The sequence below is a fragment of the Mus caroli genome, chromosome 11, assembly GCF_900094665.2.
Source record: "Mus caroli chromosome 11, CAROLI_EIJ_v1.1, whole genome shotgun sequence".
In the NCBI taxonomy this organism is placed as follows: domain Eukaryota; kingdom Metazoa; phylum Chordata; class Mammalia; order Rodentia; family Muridae; genus Mus; species Mus caroli.
The window spans coordinates 57,013,889-57,036,565 of NC_034580.1; the positions used below are offsets into that span (position 1 = coordinate 57,013,889).

At 43.4% G+C, this 22,677-nt stretch overlaps 1 protein-coding gene across 7 annotated transcripts in view; it reads left to right on the forward strand.

Moving 5' to 3' along the window:
* Nucleotides 1–22,677, forward strand: part of Specc1 (sperm antigen with calponin homology and coiled-coil domains 1) — a 264,901-nt gene that overhangs the window by 231,623 nt on the left and 10,601 nt on the right. For 6 of the 7 annotated variants that reach the window (XM_029483987.1, XM_029483988.1, XM_029483986.1 and 3 more), the window contains 2 exons: nucleotides 15,761–15,877; nucleotides 22,025–22,084. In XM_029483987.1, the coding sequence (XP_029339847.1) occupies nucleotides 15,761–15,877; nucleotides 22,025–22,084 (177 nt within the window). The remainder of the gene's footprint in view (nucleotides 1–15,760; nucleotides 15,878–22,024; nucleotides 22,085–22,677) is intronic. The other variant, XM_029483990.1, reaches the window with a different exon arrangement.

Genomic DNA, 22,677 nt, shown 5'->3' on the forward strand with positions numbered 1-22,677 from the left:
AAAACAAAACAAAAAAAAGAAAATGCTAATTTTAATCACAGTGAGAAAAAGTATCAATAATGTTTACACAATGTTTGTAGAACATGATTTTAATATTTTCAACTGTTAATATCCAGCAAACAAAATATATATTTTAAGATACATTTCATTGTTATGTCTCCCTTTTCATTACTGATTTTATTAATTTGAATACTGTCTCTGTACCCTCTGGTTAGTCTGGCTAAGGGCTTACCTATCTTGTTGATTTTCTCAAAGAATCAGGTCCTGGTTTTGTTGATTCTTTGCATAGTTCTTTTTGTTTCTGTTTGGTTGATTTCAGCCCTGAGTTTGATTATTTTCTGTGGTCTACTCCTCTTGGTGAATTTGCTTCTTCTTGTTCTAAAGCTTTCAGGTGTGCTGTCAAGCTGCTAGTGTAAGCTCTCTTCTGTTTCTTTTTGGAGGCACTTAGAGCTATGAGTTTTCCTAATAACACTCCTTTCATTGAGTTCCATAAGTTTTGGTATGATATGTCTTTATTTTCATTAAATTCTAAAAAGCCTTTAATTTTCCTTGACCAAGTTATCATTGAATAGAGCGTTGTTCAGCTTACATGTGTATGTGTGCTTTCCGTTGTTTTCGTTGGTATTTAAGACCAGCCTTAGTCCGTGGTGATCTGGTATGGTGCATGGGATTATTTCAGGCTTGTTGTATCTGTTGAGGCCTGTTTTATGATTGATTATATTGTCAGTTTTGGAGAAGGTACAGTGAGGTGCTAAGAAGAAGGTATATTCTTTTGCTTTAATATGAAATGTTCTATAAATATCTGCTAGATCCATTGGTTCATAACTTGTATTAGTTTCACTGTGTCTCTGTTTAGTTTCTGTTTCCATAATCTGTCCATGGCTGAGAGTGGGGTTTTGAAGTCTCCCACTATTATTCTGTGGGGTATGATGTGTGCTTTGAGCTTTAGTAAAGTTTCTTTTATGAATGTGGGTGCCCTAATGTTTGGATCATAGATGTTCAGAATTGAGAGTTCATCTTGGTAGACTTTTCTTTTGACCAGTATGAAGTGTCCTTCCTTATCTTTTTTGATAACTTTTGGTTGAAAGTTGATTTTATTCAATATTAGAATGGCTATTCCAGCTTGTCTCTTGGGACCATTTGTTTGAAAAATTGTTTTCCAACCTTTTACTCTGAGGTAGTGTCTGCCTTTGTCACTGAGATGCATTTCCTGTATGCAGCAAAATGCTGGGTCCTGTTTACATATCCAGTCTGTTAGCCTATATGTCTTTTTATTGGGGAATTGAGTTCACTGATGTTAAGTGATTTTAAGGAAAAGTGATTGTTACTTCCTGTCATTTTTGTTGCTAGAGGTGGAATTGTGTTTGTGTGGCTATCTTCTTTTGGGTTCGTTGAAAGAAGATGACTTTCTTGCTTTTTCTAGGGTGTAGTTTCCCTCCTGGTGTTGGTGTTTTCCACCTATTATCCTTTGTAGGGCTGGACTTGCTATGGTGGGAGAATTGGGTTCTGATGATGCCAAGTAACCTTGGTTTCTGTTGCTTATGTTCTTAAGCTTGCCTCCTACCATCTGATTATCTCTAGTGCTACCTGCCCTCACTATGTCTGACTGGAGCCTGCCCTTCCTGTGATCCTGGTTGTGTCAGAACTCCACAGAGTTCAGCTGTCTCTGGGATCCTGTGATTCTGGGATCCTGTGATCTTGAGATTCTGGGTGTGTCAAAGCTCCTGAGATCCTAGTGTGATCAAGATCCTGGGATCCTGAGATCCTGTGATCCTGGGCATGTTAGAGGGCCTGGAAGTGGATCTTCCTCTGGATATTGTGGAACTGGCTGTGGAGTTCATGTTCAAGGTGTGCTCGGGGCACTGGCCCAGACAGGAAGGAACCCGTGCCACTGATTGAGCAGAGTTCCTGGGTGCCTGGGTCCCGCTGCTCCCAGTTACTCCTGGTGTTGGGCCAGATGGTGTGTCCTCTTCACTTCTGAACCTATGATCCTGGGCATCAATTGATCTTTTTTTCCCCAGCAAACCCACAATTTAGACTTGAATTCTTTGCTTCCCAATGTCTGGAACCTCACATGACCAGAGACTGGGACACTTCCAGCGTGCTGGGCTTTTCCATAGTTTCCCACATTTTGGCGGTCCAGACAGAGATTTCCAAGAGTCCTGGGTAGAAACTTAAAAATTATTTATTACCTGCCAGGGAAGTCCCAGCAGTCACTTTCTGCATATGCAAATCAATTACTTAAGATCCAAAGAAAGTGACACTGGGCTTCTAAACTGTACCCATGACTGAGGAGAGGCGTCTTCATCCCTCATGAGACTGAACATCACCTCCTGTGTTTTAGGCAGCAGTGTCTCTTTGGTGTGTCACTGGTTCATTCAGCCATTTTTTACTCGACCTATCCTATCAGGATATATTCTAGTCATTACTCATTTGCTGCATATATTGTTTTTAATTTTTGTCATACAGAAAATTATAGATTCAGACTTCTCAGGCCTTTTATACATTTCAGCTTTGTGCTTTTCTTGTTTATTTGTTGCTCTGTTGTTGTGTTGTTGTTGTTGTTGTTGTTGTTGTTGTTGTTGTTTCAAGACAGGGTTTCTCTGTGTAGCCCTGGATGACCTGGAACTTGCTCAGTAGACCAGGCTGGCCTTGAACTCACAGAAATCGCCTGCCTCTGCCTCCTGAGTGCTTGGATTAAGGGCATATACCACCATTGCCTGATCAGTTTCGCGATTTTAATGGTTTGCTTCTCTGAGATTATGGAGCTAGTGGTTTTCTTCTAATATGTTGAAATTTTTTTTTCTTAAAAATATCCACTGACAGCTTGCTGCTAAGCAACAAGAGAACAAGACAGTCCTGTCTGCCTGGCCAGTTTCCACACTGTAGCTTTGAGAGCCGACATGGGAGCCAAACATAACAATGGCAGAAGGGAAAGAGTCAGAGGGGGCAGCTGGGCAGCTCGTTGTGTGGGAGAGACCAGCCAGAAGGAGAGAGCTGTGCATAGAGGAAACCCCACAGCCTGCTTACAGATGTCTGTGGTCCATGATGGAGGGCTATGCCACAGATGTGCAGGACAGGGTCACTCTGGCTTCTCCAGATAACCCAAGATTTAGGCAGAGAAGCTAGAGTTGAATGAGTGCATACATTTCTCAGAGGCAAGGCTTGGCTTGCTGACACAAATGCAGGGCAGACAATGCAGGCTGTATTTCTTTCTGCTTCACCAGAACCCGACTATGTGTGCTTACACCATCTTTGTACACCTTCAAACTAAGTTTCGTCCTCCCTAAACTGTTATTCTATATGCTCAGTCTCAGGGAGAAACGAACAAGCTTTTTATTATTTTATTTTTGGTTTTTCGAGACAGGGTTTCTCTATATAGCCCTGGCTGTCCTGGAACTCACTTTGTAGACTAGGCTGGCCTCGAACTCAGAAATCTGCCTGCCTCTGCCTCCCGAGCGCTGGAATTAAAGGTGTGTGCCACCACGCCTGGGTTTATTTATTTTTTGAGTCAGGCTATGTAACAGCCATGGCTGTCCTGGAGCTTGCTGTATAGATCAGGTTGGCCTCGAACTCACAGAGTTTGCCTGCCTCTTCATCCTGAGTACTAGGATTAAAGACGTATGCCATTACCACCCAACAGGAATGAACAAATTTTATCCTCCACATCTGTAAATTGCCACTTTTACAAACCCCAAAATGAAATAACACAGTCCAATATCAGGGTTGTGACAGTGAAGTCCTATCTGCCTGGGACATCCCAGGAGTCAGGACATGTAGATCACTGTGTCTCAGACCGCTGGCTCCTGAGGAATGAGTGTACAGTGCGTTCTAATCTGCCTCCTGCCTCTTTCCCAGAAGCTCTGCTCTGCTCTTTTGATCTGTTTTTCAGCTTCAGCACTTAATGGCACACATAGTCCCCACAAAGGAGTCAACAGGAGAAGCTTCGGGCTCCTCCGAGAAGATGGAGTGGTGGGAGAAAAGGTCATAGCTGTGTCCTTTAGACCCAGCTGTGTCCTCGGTGGAATTGAGCTCAGGGTGCATTTCAATGAAGTTCTGTAGCTTCTTTCCCCTGTGGCTAATGTTTCCACCAGATGTTACTGTTTCTAGGCAACGCAAAGCAAATAATTTTCTTGGAGCTCACTGGGCTGGGTGATAGGGCCTTGCTTTGCTTTCTGTCCCACTGTGTTAAGAGTCTTGCCTGCATTCACCTTGTGGAACTATGGCCACACTCAGATACTCCAGGGACAGCCATCACTGTACAGCAAAGTTAGGGTGTTAGCCTCTTGTGTATGGTCCTTGTTCATTTTCTTCCACTTTTGTTTCACTGAGAACAATTCTCTATCTTACAACTTTAAAAAAGAAAAGTTGTCTATTTTGGAATGGTAGCTCTTACATCTGAGATTTCTTTTCATAAAAAAGCACTTGGAAGCCAGGTGATGGTGGTACGCACTTTAATTCTACCACTCAGGAGGCAGAGGCAGGTAGATCTCTGTTAGTTTGAAGCCATCCTGGTCTACAGAGCAAGTATTAAGATAGCCAAGGCTACACAGAGAAACCCTGTCTCAAAAACAAAGCAAAACAACACAAAAAACCTCTTTGGTGTCGGAGGCAGGTGGACCTCTGTAAGTTATGGGCTAGCCTGGTAATCATAGGAAGTTTCATACTAGACAGGGCTGCATATCTCCTAGCTTAAAAAATAAAAACGGGGTTAACCTCAGGAAGCCCAGTGGGGTAGTTTGGATGAGAATGGCTCCCATAGCTCTTGTTTGAATGTTTATGTCCCAGTTAGTGGAACTGTTTGGGAAGGATTAGGAGAGGTGGCCTTGTTGGAGGAGGTGTGTCACTGGGGATGGGCTTTCAAAAGAGTTATTTCCAGTGCTAGATTATAGATCAAGTATGTGAGCTCTTGGCTGTTCCTTTGCTCTACCATCATGGACTCTAACCCCCTGGAACCAAAAGCCCAATCAAGTGCTCTTATTTATAAGTTGCCTTGGCCATGCTTATCACAGCAGTAGAAAAGTAGGCAAGGCACCCAGCTATTTCCCTCCTTTTCCTTCCTTCTCAGTGAGGACAGCCTATTCCTGTCCTCTGCCCCCTAGGCCTCTTTGAGATTTACAGCTCACAGTGTGTAGATGCGTGCACAGGGGACAGTAATGCAAGCCCTGTGCCTCTTCCAGCATAACACAACGGGAAAACATCTGACAAAGCATTCATCAGTTCACCTGTGTTGATTTAACCTCGTCCACATAAAGCAAAAATCACGCACAGGAACAAACTGTGCCACAACATTCACAGACACCTGCCTCATTGACTGATAGTGAAGCCACTTTGGCAATAATCATAGAGAGCAAATCTCAATGTATGTCTCTGGTTCTTCACAGGCTGATGGTCATCTCGGGTTTGTGTGTGTGTGTGTGTGTGTGTGTGTGTGTGTGTGTGTGTGTGGTTTTCCGAGACAGAGTTTCTCTGTATAGCCCTGGTTGTCCTGGAACTCACTCTGTAGACCGGGCTGGCCTCAAACTCAGAAATCCGCCTGCCTCTGCCTCCTGAGTGCTGGGATTAAAGGAGTGCGCCACCATGCCTGGCGGTCATCTTGTTATTAAGTTTCATAATATACTCCTTTTCAGCAGTTTAGCTAGTATTTTCACACTCTTAGTATTCAAATGGAATTAAAACCCATTTAAGGACATGGGGTATAACTCAGTGGTAGAGCACTTGCCTACCATACACAAGGTCCTGGGTTCAAATTCCAGAATTGAAGAAAAGAAAAATACAAAATAATACAATAGCCAAAAACCCCCACTTGCTCGGTTCTCTTAAACTCCTAAAAGCTAGGACCATTCCAGATAGCATTCAGGGAAGGACTGAGGTGCTCTTGGTAATAAAAAGGATGAGGTTTTATTTGACAGTTTGATGATCCTGGAGTGGGTATAATTAATAATACACACCATGGCTGCTTTGCCTCCATCTCTGCCAGTGTCAGACAATAAGAAGTCTTAAACATGGGGAACAGTTTACATGTAAGAGAAACATTTCCCAGATATTGGATCTGACAACCTGACTAGATTTGGAATTTCTAAAACAAGCCCTTATTATAAAAGGTAGGGACACTTCATCTCCTTGTATAGTTTCCATGTGCGCTTAGGTGCTACTAATGTGAGACTGCATTAAAATGTCTAAGGTTTATTTTTTTCCGTTTTTTATTATTTTTATATTTTTTAATTTCTTTTGGAAAGGGGGAATGTATAACACTGAAGTCAGAACCTGGGAACTCGTACATGAGAGACATGTCATTTATCACTGAACCACCCCAACTCTGAGTTCAATCCCCAGAGCCATCAATCAGTTAATCAGTCAATCCGGAAAGCAAACTCTGCCCATCCCCTAAGGAGGGTCTGTGGGCAGTCCACTTGGACCCATGTGCACCTCTGCCCTCCTAAGAGAATAGGTGATTTTGTTTGACTTTTATTCCTGAGGGTGGAAAACTGCTCATGAGCTTCTAGTCCTCATGTATTGCTCACTCAGTCACAGATCACGAGCTGTTCTTAATTGGAATTCATTAACCTAGTATTAGAATGACTTGGGGCTGCATTGGTCTTCTCAGAAGGCTTCTGAAGAGTATGCCAATAAAGGAAAATGAAGTTTCGTATTGTTGTCTTTCAAAAGGCACAATTACAACACATACAATTATAAAACTAACTCATTTTTGTTTAGAGCAGCCTCCACTCTACAAAATAGAGCAAGAGCCCCACTGGCTGACTAATGGCTGTGTAAGGAGAAACAGGAAAGAGAGCCATGTGAACAACACAGCTCATGGACTAACATCCAACACGGCAGGGTACTTTTCTATAGATCTGAAAGCAGAGGGGACTGCCTTATTTTCCTGGCCCAAGTGACTGTCTGTTGTTGGCTTACTCTTGCCTGCTGGGGTCTAGTGTAAGTGTTTTATTTAAACCAAGGACTTTTGTTCACTGTTGGAAGTAAAATGATGATAAACTGAAGAAACCAATGGAAATAAAGTTTTTAATGTACAGTTCTTCACAAAGGGACACCAGCAAAGAGAAAGGGCAAAAATGGCTGGTGAGCTGATTTGGTGCAACACTAGTTTCTAAAGTCCCCAGATTAGGAAAAATTCCTGTCCTCTTCTCTCATAGTCCAGGACTTGTCCCTTCCCAAAGTCCCACTGTTCTAGAACACAGCCCCTTGTCTAATGAATATTTGGGGCTTGAGACAGCTGCCTCCTCTGATCATGGGCTCAGTTGTAGCTGAGTTCCTGAGATAAGCCAGTTCTAGTCACCATAAAGGGGAGAGGGGGTCCTGGGCCTTCTGTTTATCTGTGACCGATGTATTAAACACACCTCATATTGAATGAAAGTGGGCTATCACAATCTATTTCTTACATCATAGAAATACATATATAGCATAAATATTGTAACATTTTTAGGACAAGAAAGATATACCAAGTTTATTAACATGTAGGTACAAATTTGGGAAGAAAGGAAGGCAGGACAGAGGGGTGCTCTGGTCTCTGGACTCATATGTTCCTCAGACAGATCAGCTTCACCAGGCTGGACCAGCATACTCCACCCCACCAGCCTGTTTCTGGTCATCCATGGTTCTTGGTTCTTTAACTCAGGGTGTAAGAATAAAAGCTCAGGCTAGACTCTCCCATCCTCACCTGTGGTTCCCTTTCCTCCTGCATTAAGTATTTCTTTGTGCCACAGCTCTTGTGTGCATAAAACGGGAGTGACACTACTCACTATATATGGCAGTTCTGAGGGACAAAGGAGAATATGTTCAGTGGCAGGTACATCAGAGGCTCAACTTGTGCCACTGCTCTAGCCATCCCACCATTTTGGGAGCCTGAAATTAACGTTCCTCTTTGTAGAATGTGCAGAGGTGAGAGTCTGCCATCCGGATCTCTGATCAAGAGGACAAGTGACTCCCAGAATTGCAAGATCCTTTAAGAAATATTCCTGGGACCAAGGTGACCTTATAGGGCAAGGACCGAAATATTGGTCTCTGACCACATTAACATGGCTCTCCAAGTATAGTGGATAAATAGCCAAAAGACCTATTACACCAGTAATGAGGAATAAACCATTCTTTAAAAATTAGCTGTTGTACAGCCCTTAGATAATGGCTGACAGGGACAAATGTTTAATAAGCCTGATGTAAGACTGTTAATGAGAAGCCCAACACACTTAGTAGAAACAGTGAGCAATGATTTTGATAAAACATAAAGTCCTTTTAAGAATACATTACTTAAGGAAAGCCGGACACACCGGGCTAGGTCATTATCCCCATCATCAGTCTCCAGGAGGGGTAGAGCCAAGCGCAGGCAGTCGTCTGTGCACTAAGCCTTATTCCCTGAACCAGAGCCCTCATGCACTGAGCCGATCAGTTCTTCCCATAAGTGGGGATGTCTTTATACCACTTGCAGATCAGAGCTGTGTCAATCATAATTAAGAGTGCTTATCTAACTTGCTTGCATTATGTATTAACAGGAATGGAAGCTAAGTTGGTTATTTTAATTAATATAACCATTTACTTATAATCCAGTCTGGCACTATGTAAACAAAAACTTATAAGCATATATGTAGAAACACAGTCATATATAATCTTTAAAAATATTAAGATTCTTTTATATATTGGCAGTTTTAGGTTAAACTATCAGATCCTATTTTATAAAGGCATAAGCAATTTTTTAAAAGATTTATGTATTTAATGTATACGAGTACACTGTCGCTGTCTTCAGACACACCAGAAGAGGACATTGGATCCTATTACAGATGGTTGTGAGCCACCATGTGGTTGCTGAGAATTGAACTCAGGACCTCTGGAAGAACAGTCAGTGCTCTTAATCACTGAGCCATCTCTCCAGCCCCGCATAAGTAATTCTTAATCCAAAATCTGTACTTTTTTTGAGACAGGGTCTCATTATGTGGCCCTGGCTGACCTGAAACTATGTAGACCAAGTTGTCCTAAAGTTCACAGAGATCCACTTGCTTCTGCCTCCTGAGTGCCACCAACCCTGAAATCTGTACTTGTAATTATAATTTATATAATTCTAATAATCTCTATATAAATTAGAAAGCAAATAACTTTAAAGACACCACATGTGTGCCTGGTGTCCTTGGAGGCCAGGAGAGAGCACGAGACCTCCTGGAACTCCAGTTCAAATCCACTGGTAGCTGCTATGTGGGTATTGAGACCCAAACCTGGTCATCGGTAAAAGCAGCCATGTTCCTAGCCCCAAAGCAATGAATTCTAATCTCAATGTTACAACTGTAAGTTAAAACTCATCTTAGGGGCTGGTGAGATGGCTCAGTGGGTAAGAGCACCCGACTGCTCTTCCGAAGGTCCAGAGTTCAAATCCCAGCAACCACATGGTGGCTCACAACCACCCGAAATGAGATCTGACGCCCTCTTCTGGTGTGTCTGAAGACAGCTACAGTGTACTTACATATAGTAAATAAATAAATCTAAAAAAAAAAAAAAAAAAAAAAACTCATCTTAGAAGTGTAAGATGTTACTATCATCTTTATATTTAATAACAGGGCCATTGTATTATGTATAAATTCATCCAATTCCGAAAGCTGTTTGTTGGTATTATATCATCCCCATCATGAAAGGAAACTTAACAAATATTTGAGAAATATGATTAGTATTTTTACATGTACTGTGGCTTTAGTAAAAACTTCATATTTAATGTGTAATCTAAAGAATGTTTCTGAAAAAGAAATCCATTACAATTAGTCTAGTATAAATTTACAATGCACTTTATCTAGGGCATCCCAACTAACATGAAACATTTTTATGTCCTAATATTTTCATTACTTATGACTATTACACAACTGAAATAAGTTAGTAATATTTTAAAGAGTGTTGGAGAAAGGAAACTATTATTAAAAATCCCTGTATTCAATTTCAGATTTTATAATCTAATACAACTTTTATGACTCCAATAAAAGTTATTTTCTATAAACAGATAGCATTTTAAGACTTTTAAACATTTAATAGAATCAAAGATACTATTTTAATTGGTTTAAGAGGGAAAATGAATGCCTTTGTAAGTGTATACTTGCAAGGCCTTTTATTATATCCCCAAAACATTCACAGTTACACGTACTTTTAAGGTAGATATATCAAGGCATTAAAAAAAAAAATAAGTAACAGGGCCAGGCATAGTGATGCACTCCTTCAATCTCAACACTCAGGAGGCAGAGGCAGAGGCAGAGACAGAGGCAGTGGATCTCGGAGTTTGAAGCCTGCCTGGTCTAGAGTGAGCTCCGGGATGGCCAGAGCCAGAGCTACATAGAAAAACCCTGTCTCGCCAGCTGTGGTGGCGCACGCCTTTAATCCCAGCACTCGGGAGGCAGAGGCAGCCTGGTCCACAAAGTGAGTTCCAAGACAGCCAGGGCTACACAGAGAAACTGCCTCGGGGGAAAAAAAGAAAAGAGAGAGAGAGAGAGAGAGAGAGAAGAAAGACCCTGTCTCAAAAAAAATAAGAAAAAAGTCACCAGTTATTTGGGAGAAATTCTGGGGTCAGACTGAGCCCTGCTTCCTGTTGTCCTAACACAGGAGACTGCTAGCAGTTATGCAGAAACATATATGAACACACATGACAGAATTGCATAAGGTAAGAAGTTTCCATCTGTCTTTTGACAGGGGTCTGTTAGTCTGTCTGCCTTTTGGTCATTTCTCAGTCTGCCTCGAGTACCTCTAGCCCTGTAAGGTGGTTGTGTCTGGGGAGGGGTCTTCAGGTCTCTTTTTCAGGTTCCTGTCCTATTGAAAGTTCTTAGGCTACCAGCTGTTTGTGTTAGGAAATTTTAGAAATAATTTTTTTAAGGGAAAAACAGAGCAATAGGAAAAAGTTATATTCTTTTAAGAAGTCAAGAGCTTCTGTAAAAAGGATAGAATCACGGTTTGGAAGTCCCCATCAGGCAAGATAGGATCAATATAGGAGACAGGTAGGCATGCCCAGTGTGAACTAGTTGCCTGGTGCTGTTCCAGGGGTCCCCAGAGAAGGATCGTCACTTTTTGTTCATGTGAGAGTCTATGATTGAGCATGGACTCTAGATCCAGAAGGTCCAGGCATTCTACTCAGAGGAGTGCCGAGTAAGGGTAAGAAATGCAAGAGTGGACGGGTAACCGGAAGCACTGTCCTTGTGTGCCCCGTGGGGCTTTTCTCCTTTTGTTATTTTCTTTAGTGTCTCTGGTCCTGGTAGAGAGCCACTGCTGTACAAGAGTATCCACTGAGCCATACTGCCACCATCTCCATGAGTTCAGCTGTGCCTCACAGCTGGGCTTGGTGACTGCCAAGTTTCCTGTATAGAAGGAAGGGTGGGGAGAATTAGGAGACTCTTGTCGGAGTCTCTGGCCACTCTTCCCAACCAGATGTATGCAGTTTTACCTTAATTGCACATTGCATCAGAGAGGGTCAAGAGGTATACATAGACTGGAAGGGACTTAGGGAGGGGAGCTCCGTCAAGGTGGCCATAGGAGAGTTTTCATCCCCACTGAATGCAGACCTCCCCGTGTGGCTGCTTTGAAGCCACCCATGCTTCTGCCCACAGCCCCTCAACAAGCCTAATAAAATCTCTTTGGTTCCTCATAATAAACATTGGTATGTTAGTGGAGTTGTACCTTATTAGTTTGTCAGTGAGATCTTTGGCAGAGTTGTAGACATTGTTTATAGCTCCTCCAGGGAAGGAATTTTACCAGCAGCCATACTGACCCTTATATAAGGAACTCAGATCACTTCCCGTGATTTTAACAAAGTAGGTCCAGCTGTAGGATAATATTTAAGATTTTATCTTTTGGCTAATTTTCCCCTCTCTGGATTGAGGCCAGACAGTCTTTTTTTTTTTTTTTAATTATTTATTTTCGGAATCAGACATCCCAACTCCTGAGGCTACATAGTAGCCTCAAATCCAAGGAAATAGAAGGCAGATGTCCCATCATGATAAGAAGGCAGATTTCCCATAAGGCGGTAGAGACAAGTGCCAGATGAGGCTCTAGAGTGGAGGGAAAAGGGTTTCCCCTTCTGCCTACTCGAGGCCCTCAAAGAAACCAGGCAGAATGCTATACTTCAGACTCTGTCTCCAAGCACGGGGAGGCCCAGATGGGTACAGCCACATAAGGATTAGAAACACTGATTTTGTGGACTGGAGAGATGGCTCAATCGTTTACAGCGCTCGTTGCTCTTGTAAAGGACTTGAGTTGGATTCCCAACACCCACATGGTGGCCTACAACCATCCATAATTGTAGTTACAGAGGTCATATGCCCTCCCTGGCCTCCACAGGCACCAGGCATGCACATGGTACACATACACACATGCAGGTAAAACACTAGTACACATCAAATAAATCAAATTTTAAAAAGAAATAAAAAAAAAAAACACTGGTTTCCGTTCCTAACGGTCTTGGACTTCCTTTTCTCCAGTACATATATTTTGTCTAGGGGGTGGGGATTAACGATATTTTTATCAAATCTTTCAAACAATTTCATACAATGCATTTTGAACATTTACCACCCTCTCACACTTATCCCATAACCACCCTTTTCGCCCTCCGACCCAACTTTGAGCTTGTTTTTCCTAGTTAGGTTTCTATTGCTATGATAAAGGCCATGACCAAAGGTACTTCGGTGAGGAAAGGGTCTATTTGGCTTAGGCTTCCACAGCACAGCCCATCATCAAAGGAAGTCAGGACAGGGGCTGAAGCAGAAGCTGCAGTGGAGCACTGCCTGACTGCTCGCTCCCCATGGTTTGCTCAGCCTGCCTTCTTATACAATCCAGGACCACCTGCTCCAGGGTGGCACTACCTACATTGAGCTGGGCTCTCCTACATCAATCATTAATAATAATAATAATAAAAAAATGCCCCACAGACTTGTCTACAGGCAGGCTCATGGAGGCATTGTCATAACAGTGCTCCCTCCTTCCAGATACCACTAGGTATGTGTCATATTGATTTAAACAACAACAACTATCAGATCTCCTTATCCTTGTCCCCCTCCTCCTTCCCCTCCCCTCCTCCCTATCCTTCTCCTCTTTCTCTCTTCCCCTTTCCCTCCCCCTCCCTCTCCCCATAGAATCCAATTTGTGTTGCCCAGCTCCTCTTGGAGATGGGGCCTGCCTGGGTTCAGTCCACATACCACTTATCACATCATTAAAGTCATTTAGTTAGTGGTGGGATTTCATGGCTGCATTCTACCACTACCCCATTTTTTTTTTTTTTTGGGCTGGAGCTTGAGAAGATCTTATCCATACTCTCACAGTTGCTGAGTTCATATGTGTGACTACCCTGTTGTCAGGGAAACATTGTTTTCTTAACGTTAACAACCACCGCTGACTCTTGCAATCTTTCTACCCCCTTCTTCCATGAGGATCCCTGAGCTTAAAGGTAGGGTATGATATGTATAGCACTAAGCACTCCATGGTTTCTTATTCTCTGCACATTGACCAGTTGAGGTCTCTGTGTTAATTGCCATCTCTTGCAATGGGGAGCTTCTCTGATAAGGATCAGGAGAAGCTTTGATCCATGGGTATAGTAATATGCCATTAGGGGTTGTTTTAATACTGTGTCCATTTAGCAGAATAATGGTTTGGGGTTCCCTAAGGCCTGTGACCTATCCAGCCTCAGGTTCTTGGTCTCTAAAACAGGGTTAGGTATGGCTTCCATCTTATGGAGTGGGCTGTAGAGCTAATCAGAAGGCGGTTGGTTGCTTCCATAACGTCTCTGCCACTATTGAATCAGCAGGTGTATCTTGTATTACAGGACTGCCATTTATTGTAGTTTTCAGGTTCATAACTGGATGAGAAAGGTGTTTGCTTTTCTCTTGCGAAGGCATGCCTTACCACTTCCAGTTGAGTGCCAGCTTGATTTCTTCAGGTTCTGTGACTCAAGTATGTGGTGTCTTCAGCAGTAGGGTTTAATGTCAAGTTCTGGAATATAACCAAGGGCATTGGCAGTAGCCTATATATAATGAATGCTTTGGGGTTTGTGTGACCCTATTTCTGGCCGAGATTTAAACTATACCACAGTTGCCTGCCTGCCCCCCCCCACCCCCAGGATAAATCTTCAGGGGAAGAAGATCTCTATCCTAAGAAGCTCTTTTTAAAAAAAAATAACAGGGCTGGCTTGATGGCTCAATGGGTAAGAGCACTGACTGCTCTTCTGAAGGTCTTGAGTTCAAATCCAAGCAACCACATGGTGGCTCACAACCACCCATAATGAGATCTGATGTCCTCTTCTGGTGTATGTGAAGACAGCTACAGAGTACCTATTTATGATTATAAATAAATTTGGGGGCTGGAGTGAACAGGCACTGATCAAGTGGGGCCGACTAGAGCATGGGGTTGACTGGAGTGAGCAGAGGTCCTAAAATTCAATTCCCAACAACCACATGAAGGTTACAACCATATGTACAGCTACAGTTTACTCATATACATAAATAAATGAATCTTTAAAAAGAAAAAAATAACAATAAAACAAAACAATGTCTGAACTATGAAGCTACTGTTTTGGACAAGAGATGATTTAGTGAATGACTGGCTTTAAATGGCTACACAGATTAGAAATGCAGGTGGGCTAAGGTGTCTGCTTTGGATCTGATGCTCAGGAGAAATCCTTATTACAAAGGGTCATCCCCTTACCCATAGAGGCAAGCGTGTCCACAGTGAATGAACAGCAAAGAATTGAGAGACGTTGGGACATAATGGAGCTGAAGGAAAGGAATTTATCCAAGAGGATCAGGACACACTCAGCCTGACCTTTACCATCTGAAGCTGTGCTCCTGATGTCTCACCCCTTAACCCATGAGGCCATTGGCTTGGGATCTCAGACTTCAAACCCTTGTCTCCATTACTGTTACGATATTTATGTATGTGGCCAGATGAGAACTTTCAGGAATCGTTTCTCTCTGTCCACTGTGTGGCTCCTGGGATAGAACTTAAGTAGTCAGGTCTGACTGCAAGCACCCTTAACCCACTGCACCAACTCCTCAGCCTCTGGGGGTCTTTAAAAATTGAATCTTTGGAAAGATAGCCTTGCTAGTTCTCACAGTGTGCCAAGCAGCAACCCCAACCAGTGCCTGCCCTGCAAGAGGAGCCTCATTCCCCACTGAAGGAGTGATCCTTGCTTCTCCTCTGTGATAGCAGGGAGACCACTGAGCCTTCCCCTCACCCCTGGGAAGCTGCTCTAGTTAAGGAAGGAGATATAGAGTAAAAGCACTTGTTGCTTGGGCACCATGCTCTTGTTTTGTCTGGTCTGCTTGTTGCTGGGTTATATATCGTTATGGTGATGGTGATGGTAATAATAGTGAAGGTAATGATGGTGGTGGTGGTGGTGATGATGATGGTGATGGTCACAGTGGTGGTGGTGGTGATGTTGATAATGGTAGTGATGATGATGGTGGTGGTGATGATTGTGACGATTGTTCTCCCTTGGCCAGTAAGTCTGTGAAATGCTGGATATACAAAGCTTATCTGGGGAGTAATTAGGCCTTAAAGGCTCCCTAGGGGTTAAGCAAGAATTCCCCATGGTCTTAGCTTCCCCTACACAAATACCTGTGAGTGGATGTGGGCCACAACAGGTCATGCCTGTTACCAAAGTTAAGCAACACCCCAAGGAAATGTCATTCATTATGTTGCGTCATCCAAACCCAAAGATAGATACCTACAGCATATTGTCTGACTCGTATCCTTGATGGTACAGTGTGGGTTAACACTGGATTTACTGTCTCCACAGAACATTGATATCACCAATTTCAGCAGCAGCTGGAGTGATGGGCTGGCCCTCTGTGCTCTGCTGCACACCTACCTGCCTGCCCACATCCCATACCAGGAATTGAACAGTCAGGAGAAAGTAAGTCATGGCCTGTGCCACCCCACTTCTCTAGGAGAGCCAAGAGAACTTCTGTGGCATTACTGGGTGGGTAGGAGAGGCTTAATAGAGATGGGGTGGACACAGGAAGGGCTCAGGGGCAGGATGTGACTGCAGTGTGGGATCCTTTTCTCAGCAAATATGTCTCAGCTGCCCTTCTCATTGCATGCACTTTGCTGTCAAGAAAAGCAGTGAATGCCGGGCGTGGTGGCGCATGCCTTTAATCTCAGCACTCGGAAGGCAGAGGCAGGAGGATTTCTGAGTTCGAGGCCCGCCTGGTTTAGAAAGTGAGTTCCAGGACAGCCAGGGCTACACAGAGAAACCCTGTCTCAGAAAAACAAAAAAACAAAAAAACCAGCAGTGAATTCTAGTCAACTGTAGCTGCTGAGAGGATCCTATTACCCAATTTCTAGAGAAACCCCTCGTTCATCTGTTACCTTCATCTTGCAAAGTCTTTTCCAGTGTGAGGATGGAGGAAGGAGGGATAGCAGAATTCCCTTCTTGTCTCTTAAAGGAACTCCACTTTTTCCTATTAAGCTGATTGGATTAGGCCCACCCACATTCCAGAGAGTCATCAGCTTTATGAAAAGCCCATCACTGTAAATGTTAGAATCACCTAACTATGTAGACCAGGCTGGCCTCTAACTCACAGAGATAATGCCTACCTCTGCCTCCTGCATCTTGGGTCAAAGTTGTGTGTCACTGTGCCTTGCCTAATCTCACTCTGTAAATACCTTCCTAGAGGGCTGACAAGATGGCTCAGTGGGTAAAGGCATTGCTCCCAAACTTGACAACCTCCATTTAATAACCAGGATCCACATGGTGGAAAGAGAGAAGGAACTTACTCAAGTTGTCCTCTGATCTCCACGCATGAGCGTGCACACACACACACACACACACAAATAACCATCACATAATATCTTATAGGACTGGCAATAGAATGGCAAAAGCAGTGATCCAGCATGTAGCAGACCCTGGGTTAAATTTCTAGCATGGAAAATGTAATTGTTTTCAAAGCATTTCCATGTGGGGTGCTGTGTAAACTGTGAAACAGGCTGAGTACGGCCATGTGACGTTTGGGAGGAAAGATACGCAGTGCATCATGTTAAGTCTGAGATGTCTAAAATAGTCAAGTGTTACTTAGGAGGCAAACAGCAAATCTGGAGTTCAGATTGGAAGTCAGAGCTATAAGAATGGATGTGGGAGCCGGGCGGTGGTGGCGCACGCCTTTAATCCCAGCACTCGGGAGGCAGAGGCAGGTGGATTTCTGAGTTCGAGGTCAGCCTGGCCTACAAAGTGAGTTCCAGGACAGCCAGGGCTATACAGAGAAACCCTGTCTTGAAAAAACAACAAACAAACAAACAAAGAATGGATGTGGGGGAAATTAGAGAAGATCTGTGCTATGTGGTGGGACTTCCCTAGATGAAGCAGCATTCTGCCAGTACACTGTCCAATGATGTTGGAAGGGTAGACACAGATGGTGTACTAAGCTGTAAAACTGAAGATCAGCCAGTTCCCTTGATCCTAAGAGATCTATCCTAAGCAACTTTCATAACTATAGCAAATAACTGAGACTCTGTATGTTATAAAGAAAATAAGTTTATTTAAAGCTTTGAATGCTGAAAATGTAAAATTGAGGCAGTCACATCTGTTTGACCTCTCATGAAGGCCTCATGGTAGGAAATATTACAGCAGTGAGACCATGGGCAGAAGAGAGACACAGGGTGAGCCCAGAAGCCAGAGAGATTCAGAGGCCAAGTGTGCTCTTATAATAATTTGCTCTTGCAGGAAGTAATCAGTGTCTCACAAGAACTACATTGATCTCTTCAGAGAATAAGATTCCCAGTCTCCTGCATTATCCATATCCTAAAGGTTCCATTAGTTCATATGCTTCTGGTCAAGCTTTCAGCTCTTGAACCTTCTGGGACTCATTCAAGCACTGCCCACAGCACAAGAGAAGCACAGAGTGGAGAATGATCCAGCAGAGGGAACTAGAAGGAGGCCATCAGCCATCACAGAGGCTAAGGCACAGCAGGACATCTGACTGCGACCTAGGTGGCATTCCCTCACCACCCCTACTGATTCTCCACTTCCCTCTGACGTGATGTTACAAAAATAATTATGTAAATAGTGATCATAGCAAACTTCAAAATAATCAACAGTCCCTCCAAAAATGACAGCAAGTTAAACTTAAGCACCTACACACCCGCACAACCTAAAACCTGAGCCTTCCTGAAAGTGAATTGTCTATCTGTAGATAACAGGCCTCGCTTCTTTGACCTTGAATCAATTCAGATCTGTCTGAAAAGAATGGGCCTGTTGCTCTTACACTTAGTATCATGAACATTGCTTCCTGGTGACCAAAACCTCACCCTGAATCCCTGAAGTTCCTGCATCAGGCACCTTGCCAGCTGCTCAGGAGCATCAGGGCAGGCTGGCATCAGCATTCACGTTTTTGTCACTGTTATAGGACAGGGGCCCCTGGTTCCCACACATCTGGCTGAGTTTCTTTTTCTAGATCTTTGCTGATGTCATCAAAGAGTGCCAGTCTATGAGATGGAGAGTCAGCGTCACACACCAGGGGTCACGCTCAGATCTGTTCAGCTTCACAGCTCCCTGCCAACTCTAGTTGAGCTTGAGTTCCAACATCTAGGACTCTTGTCAGTCACCCCTGGACCACTACTCCCCAAAGAAATATCTGGCTTCACCCTGGCTATACCCTAAGGGGAGAATCAGTGGCTACAGCTCAGGGTATGACAAACAGGGGTGGGATATACCGAGAGGCCAGATCCATCCATTACGGAGGAATGTTGTTAAAATCATGTGTCAACAGGAGCCCATCAATACAAACAACATCAACTGAACATGCGTGGAACTTTTGATGAGGGTAATTTCCCTGAGGCATTAGTACCACTGGGCAGAAAAGACATGTTTGATATTGGGCTTCAAAGGGAATATGGCTACCACAGGCCCTCCTGGATAAGTGAACATGGTCCAGACTCTGCCCTGCAGTCTTATGTACTCAGTATGAGGGCGTTGTTGGTTGGTTGTGGAATATACAACCATCTTTGTGGAATACACAACCACCAAAAAGGGTACTAAGAGAACAGACTGTTTGTAAGAATCCACTAAAATTGAAATATAAAAATAGTATGATAAAGGCTCTGGGCTCCATGGTAGAGCCCAGGGTGTCTTTTTGAGTGAGGGCCTGGACTTCATCCCCAGCACCAAAGAAAATTAATTAATTCAGAATTAAAAATAAGAACTGGGCACAGTGGTGCATGCCCATAAACCCAGCACTTGGGAGGTAGGGATGGGAAGATCAGGACTTCAGAATCATCGTTAGCTACACAATAAGGGCAAGGCCAGACTGGGCTACATGAGCCTGTGCCTTAAATAAACAAGGATATCTTGTATGGTATTAAATGGATATGCAGTGGCAGGGTGTACATTACAGTAGGTGCAAGGTGTGGGTGAGGTATTTTGCTTTCACTAGAAATAGAGTCTTCAGATATCTGCTTGTGCAAGCTCTTCCAAGAGGCCCAGAGCCAGGCTGTAGAGTACAGAGTGATTATGTTGGTATCTGAAATCTAATATGAGTGTGAATCAGATCCTTTCTCCCACTTATTTACAGAAAGACATTGTACCAGTATGATCCTACCAGCCAAGCTGGGGACCAACCAAGTTCTGCATCAGATAGGAACAGGTTGCCCTGAAGTGGAAGGTCCCAGGCTCACACCACCCCACACACAGGGCAGGCACTGAGGAATTGCCTCTCTTCCACTGAAGCACAGCTCATGGCCTGAGGACAATGGCTCTCCTCCGTCCCCCTCACTGGGCACACACTCTTCTGCTCTCTGGCCTTAGCACAGCATCACAGCAGTGTGCAATGAGAGGGTATTAAGATAGTTACCCCTGACCATGGGTGTCCTGTTAACATCACAATAAGCAAAAATAATTTTTATGACTACCACCACCACCACAACAAAAATCTCCCCTGACAAGCTCTATGTAACGCCATTTCAGAGCATTTTGAGGCGATTGTCCAAGATGGACTATTTATTCCGTGCCCAGTTTCTACTTAGAGGACATAGTTTTATCTGAATCATACTAGAATCTTAGCAGAGTTCTAATTAAAATGTTTGCTTTAGAAATGCCTTCTCTTTAGACCTTATTAGTAACCTAATAATACAAATTAAAACAATAAAATACCATGTCTAGCCTGACACATTTGGCAGATAAAGACACAGGGAGAAAAAGAACATGATTATAGGAGCTGCCTTCTTAGGAAGTAATTTGGCATTACAATCTCATGAGCCGTAAGAATTGTTCATAGCTCAGCTTCCTCAGCAATGTAACCTAAAAGCTGGCCTAAGCAAAGGGACTTAGAGTAAGAGCAAAGCAAGCATTAGCACCAAAATAGGGATTGCTCCTCTAGCGTGGGCTGGAAGGACCCATTACTGGGTCTGCTCAGCAAAGCAGAGCAGCGTCTCGGAAACAAGGGTGCGTTTGCCAGTCATTGCCCATCAGTCTCCCTAGGTGTCAAGGAAGAAGTCTCACCACTGAGCAGCAGCTTCTCACGGGCTAGGAAAAAGCACAGATGAGTCTGCTTTTCCTCTGATGAAGTTTATACAGCAGCAAGCTGACTTCAGTGTCAAGGCACCTTTTGGCCTAGGGCCTAATGTGTAGACAGGGCACAGTGATGACCATGGGAAAATGGAAACACAGAAAATTATGTGTAAGTGACCTGGAACTTCTGGATTCCAGTGATCTTCTTCCCTTAGCTGCTTAAGGAGCTGTGGGCACAAATGCACACCTAGCTTATATATAAACTTTGAATATGACTGGCAAAGTGCTTACCTAGCATACACAACACCTGGGTTCAATCCCTAGAGCTAGGGAAGAAGAAAAAACCTAAATATATCAAATTGCAAAATTATGCGTGAACATACTTCTCAATTATACTTAAAATATCTAGTTAAATTTCTAAAACTTAATGGCTTTATTATGAATTATTGAGGTGGGACTGCATGACAAGTAGCTGAGATTATGTGTACAGAGATGTCAAAGAAGGCCAGGAAGAGTCTGAAAACAAAGCAGGGGATAGCTGCTCGAGATCTACGGGGGAATTATTTTCAGCCTAGAATTCTCGGTACCACCACTATTAACCAAGCATGATGGTAAAAAATGATTTTTCTGTATGGATGCATCTGGAACATGTTTCTCCCCGACAGCCTTCCTCGAGAGGTTCTGGGAGGTCCTAGAGGTACAAAGATTTCGTTGGATAATTATAGTAACTACCTAAGAGCTTCAGAATTTGAAAAGTAGGAAGTGAGCAGTAGTCCAAGGACACCCATATCAAACGTGTGGCAGACCCTCTGTGTGAGGCCCGGAGCAATGGGCTTCGAGGAGGGTGTTAGAAACTTCACACAAACCCAAAATGAGTAAGAAACCAGATGATAAGGGACAGTTCTCCAGTAAGAGAAGTCTGGAGCCAGCAGAACCTATAGGGGGAAAGCAAACGGCAGAAGAAGGATTGGAACCAAATCTCTGACCATCATAGGCCAGCCATGGTGCACACACATACCTAAGTAAAAATTTCAAAATAAATAGTGGTGTAAGATTACAGTCAGCAAGAGATCACTATAGAAGATAAAGACAGACTAGAAAGCGCTTCTCTGGAGGACTCAAATTGAGGGAGGGAACAGTTTTTTATTTGGTTGCATTTAACTACCTTCAGATATGGCTTTCATGATCTTATTAAGACCAGGTCTCACTATATAGCCCTGGGCAATCCTCCTGCCTAAGCTGGAAGTGCATCAATGCCACACCCAGTTTGATTATCATTTGTGACATAGCCCTGTGGGGAAAAAAAAAACAAAATATAACTGAATGTGGTGAATGTTACAAATCTTGAAAAGCCACAAAGCAACAAAAAGTTTGTCTTTAGTCATGTGTCAGTCAGTGCCATTTTCCCAGTGGCAGCTGTAACCTGTTAGCCTTTCCTTCCTGAGGCAGAGCCGGTCTGCATGGTTGGCTCGGGGCTACTTGTTTTGTGCAGTGAGTACTCTGTAATGTGCCACCTGCGGTCCCTTCTCTCAGCCATTCTCATTGTCTTCCTTAACACAGAAAAGGAATCTCCTGTTGGCATTTGAAGCCGCGCAGAGTGTAGGCATCAACCCCAGCCTGGTAAGTGTCCTCCTGTGGATCCTTTTGCTATTCCTTCCTCTTGATGAGAAAAACCTCCTGCTGCCCACTGAACCCATATGTGATGCTCAGATCCGCTTGCAGATCTGTTACTCACGATCCCTAGTATAAAGTTATCCAGTCGGTCTGAATGCAAGTTAGACTCAGGGTTTCTGTTTGTATCTTTGTTTGTTGTTTTATTATTATTATTATTGTCATTATTATTATTACTCTGTGTTTGTGAGTGTTTTGCCTGAATGTGTATGTGTGCACTCCATATGTGCCAGGTGACCTTGTAGGCCAAAAAAGGATATCAGATCACCTAAAACTAGAATTACCGCTGACTGTGAGCCACCCTGTGAGTGCCACCAGGAAGGTTACAAAGATACTAGAAATGAGCATTTGGAATGAGAAGCACAAAGATGGGTTGCCAAACTAGTTAGACACAGCAACAGAGAAGCTGGTGGATGGGACGTGAGCAGAAGACTACCCAAAAGATCAAGTAGACAATAAAGGACGGGAAAACAGTAGAGAACTTGTCATTATTTAATGTCTGTTTACTTTCTACAATGGGGAAGCCAACAAACTCAGTGAGT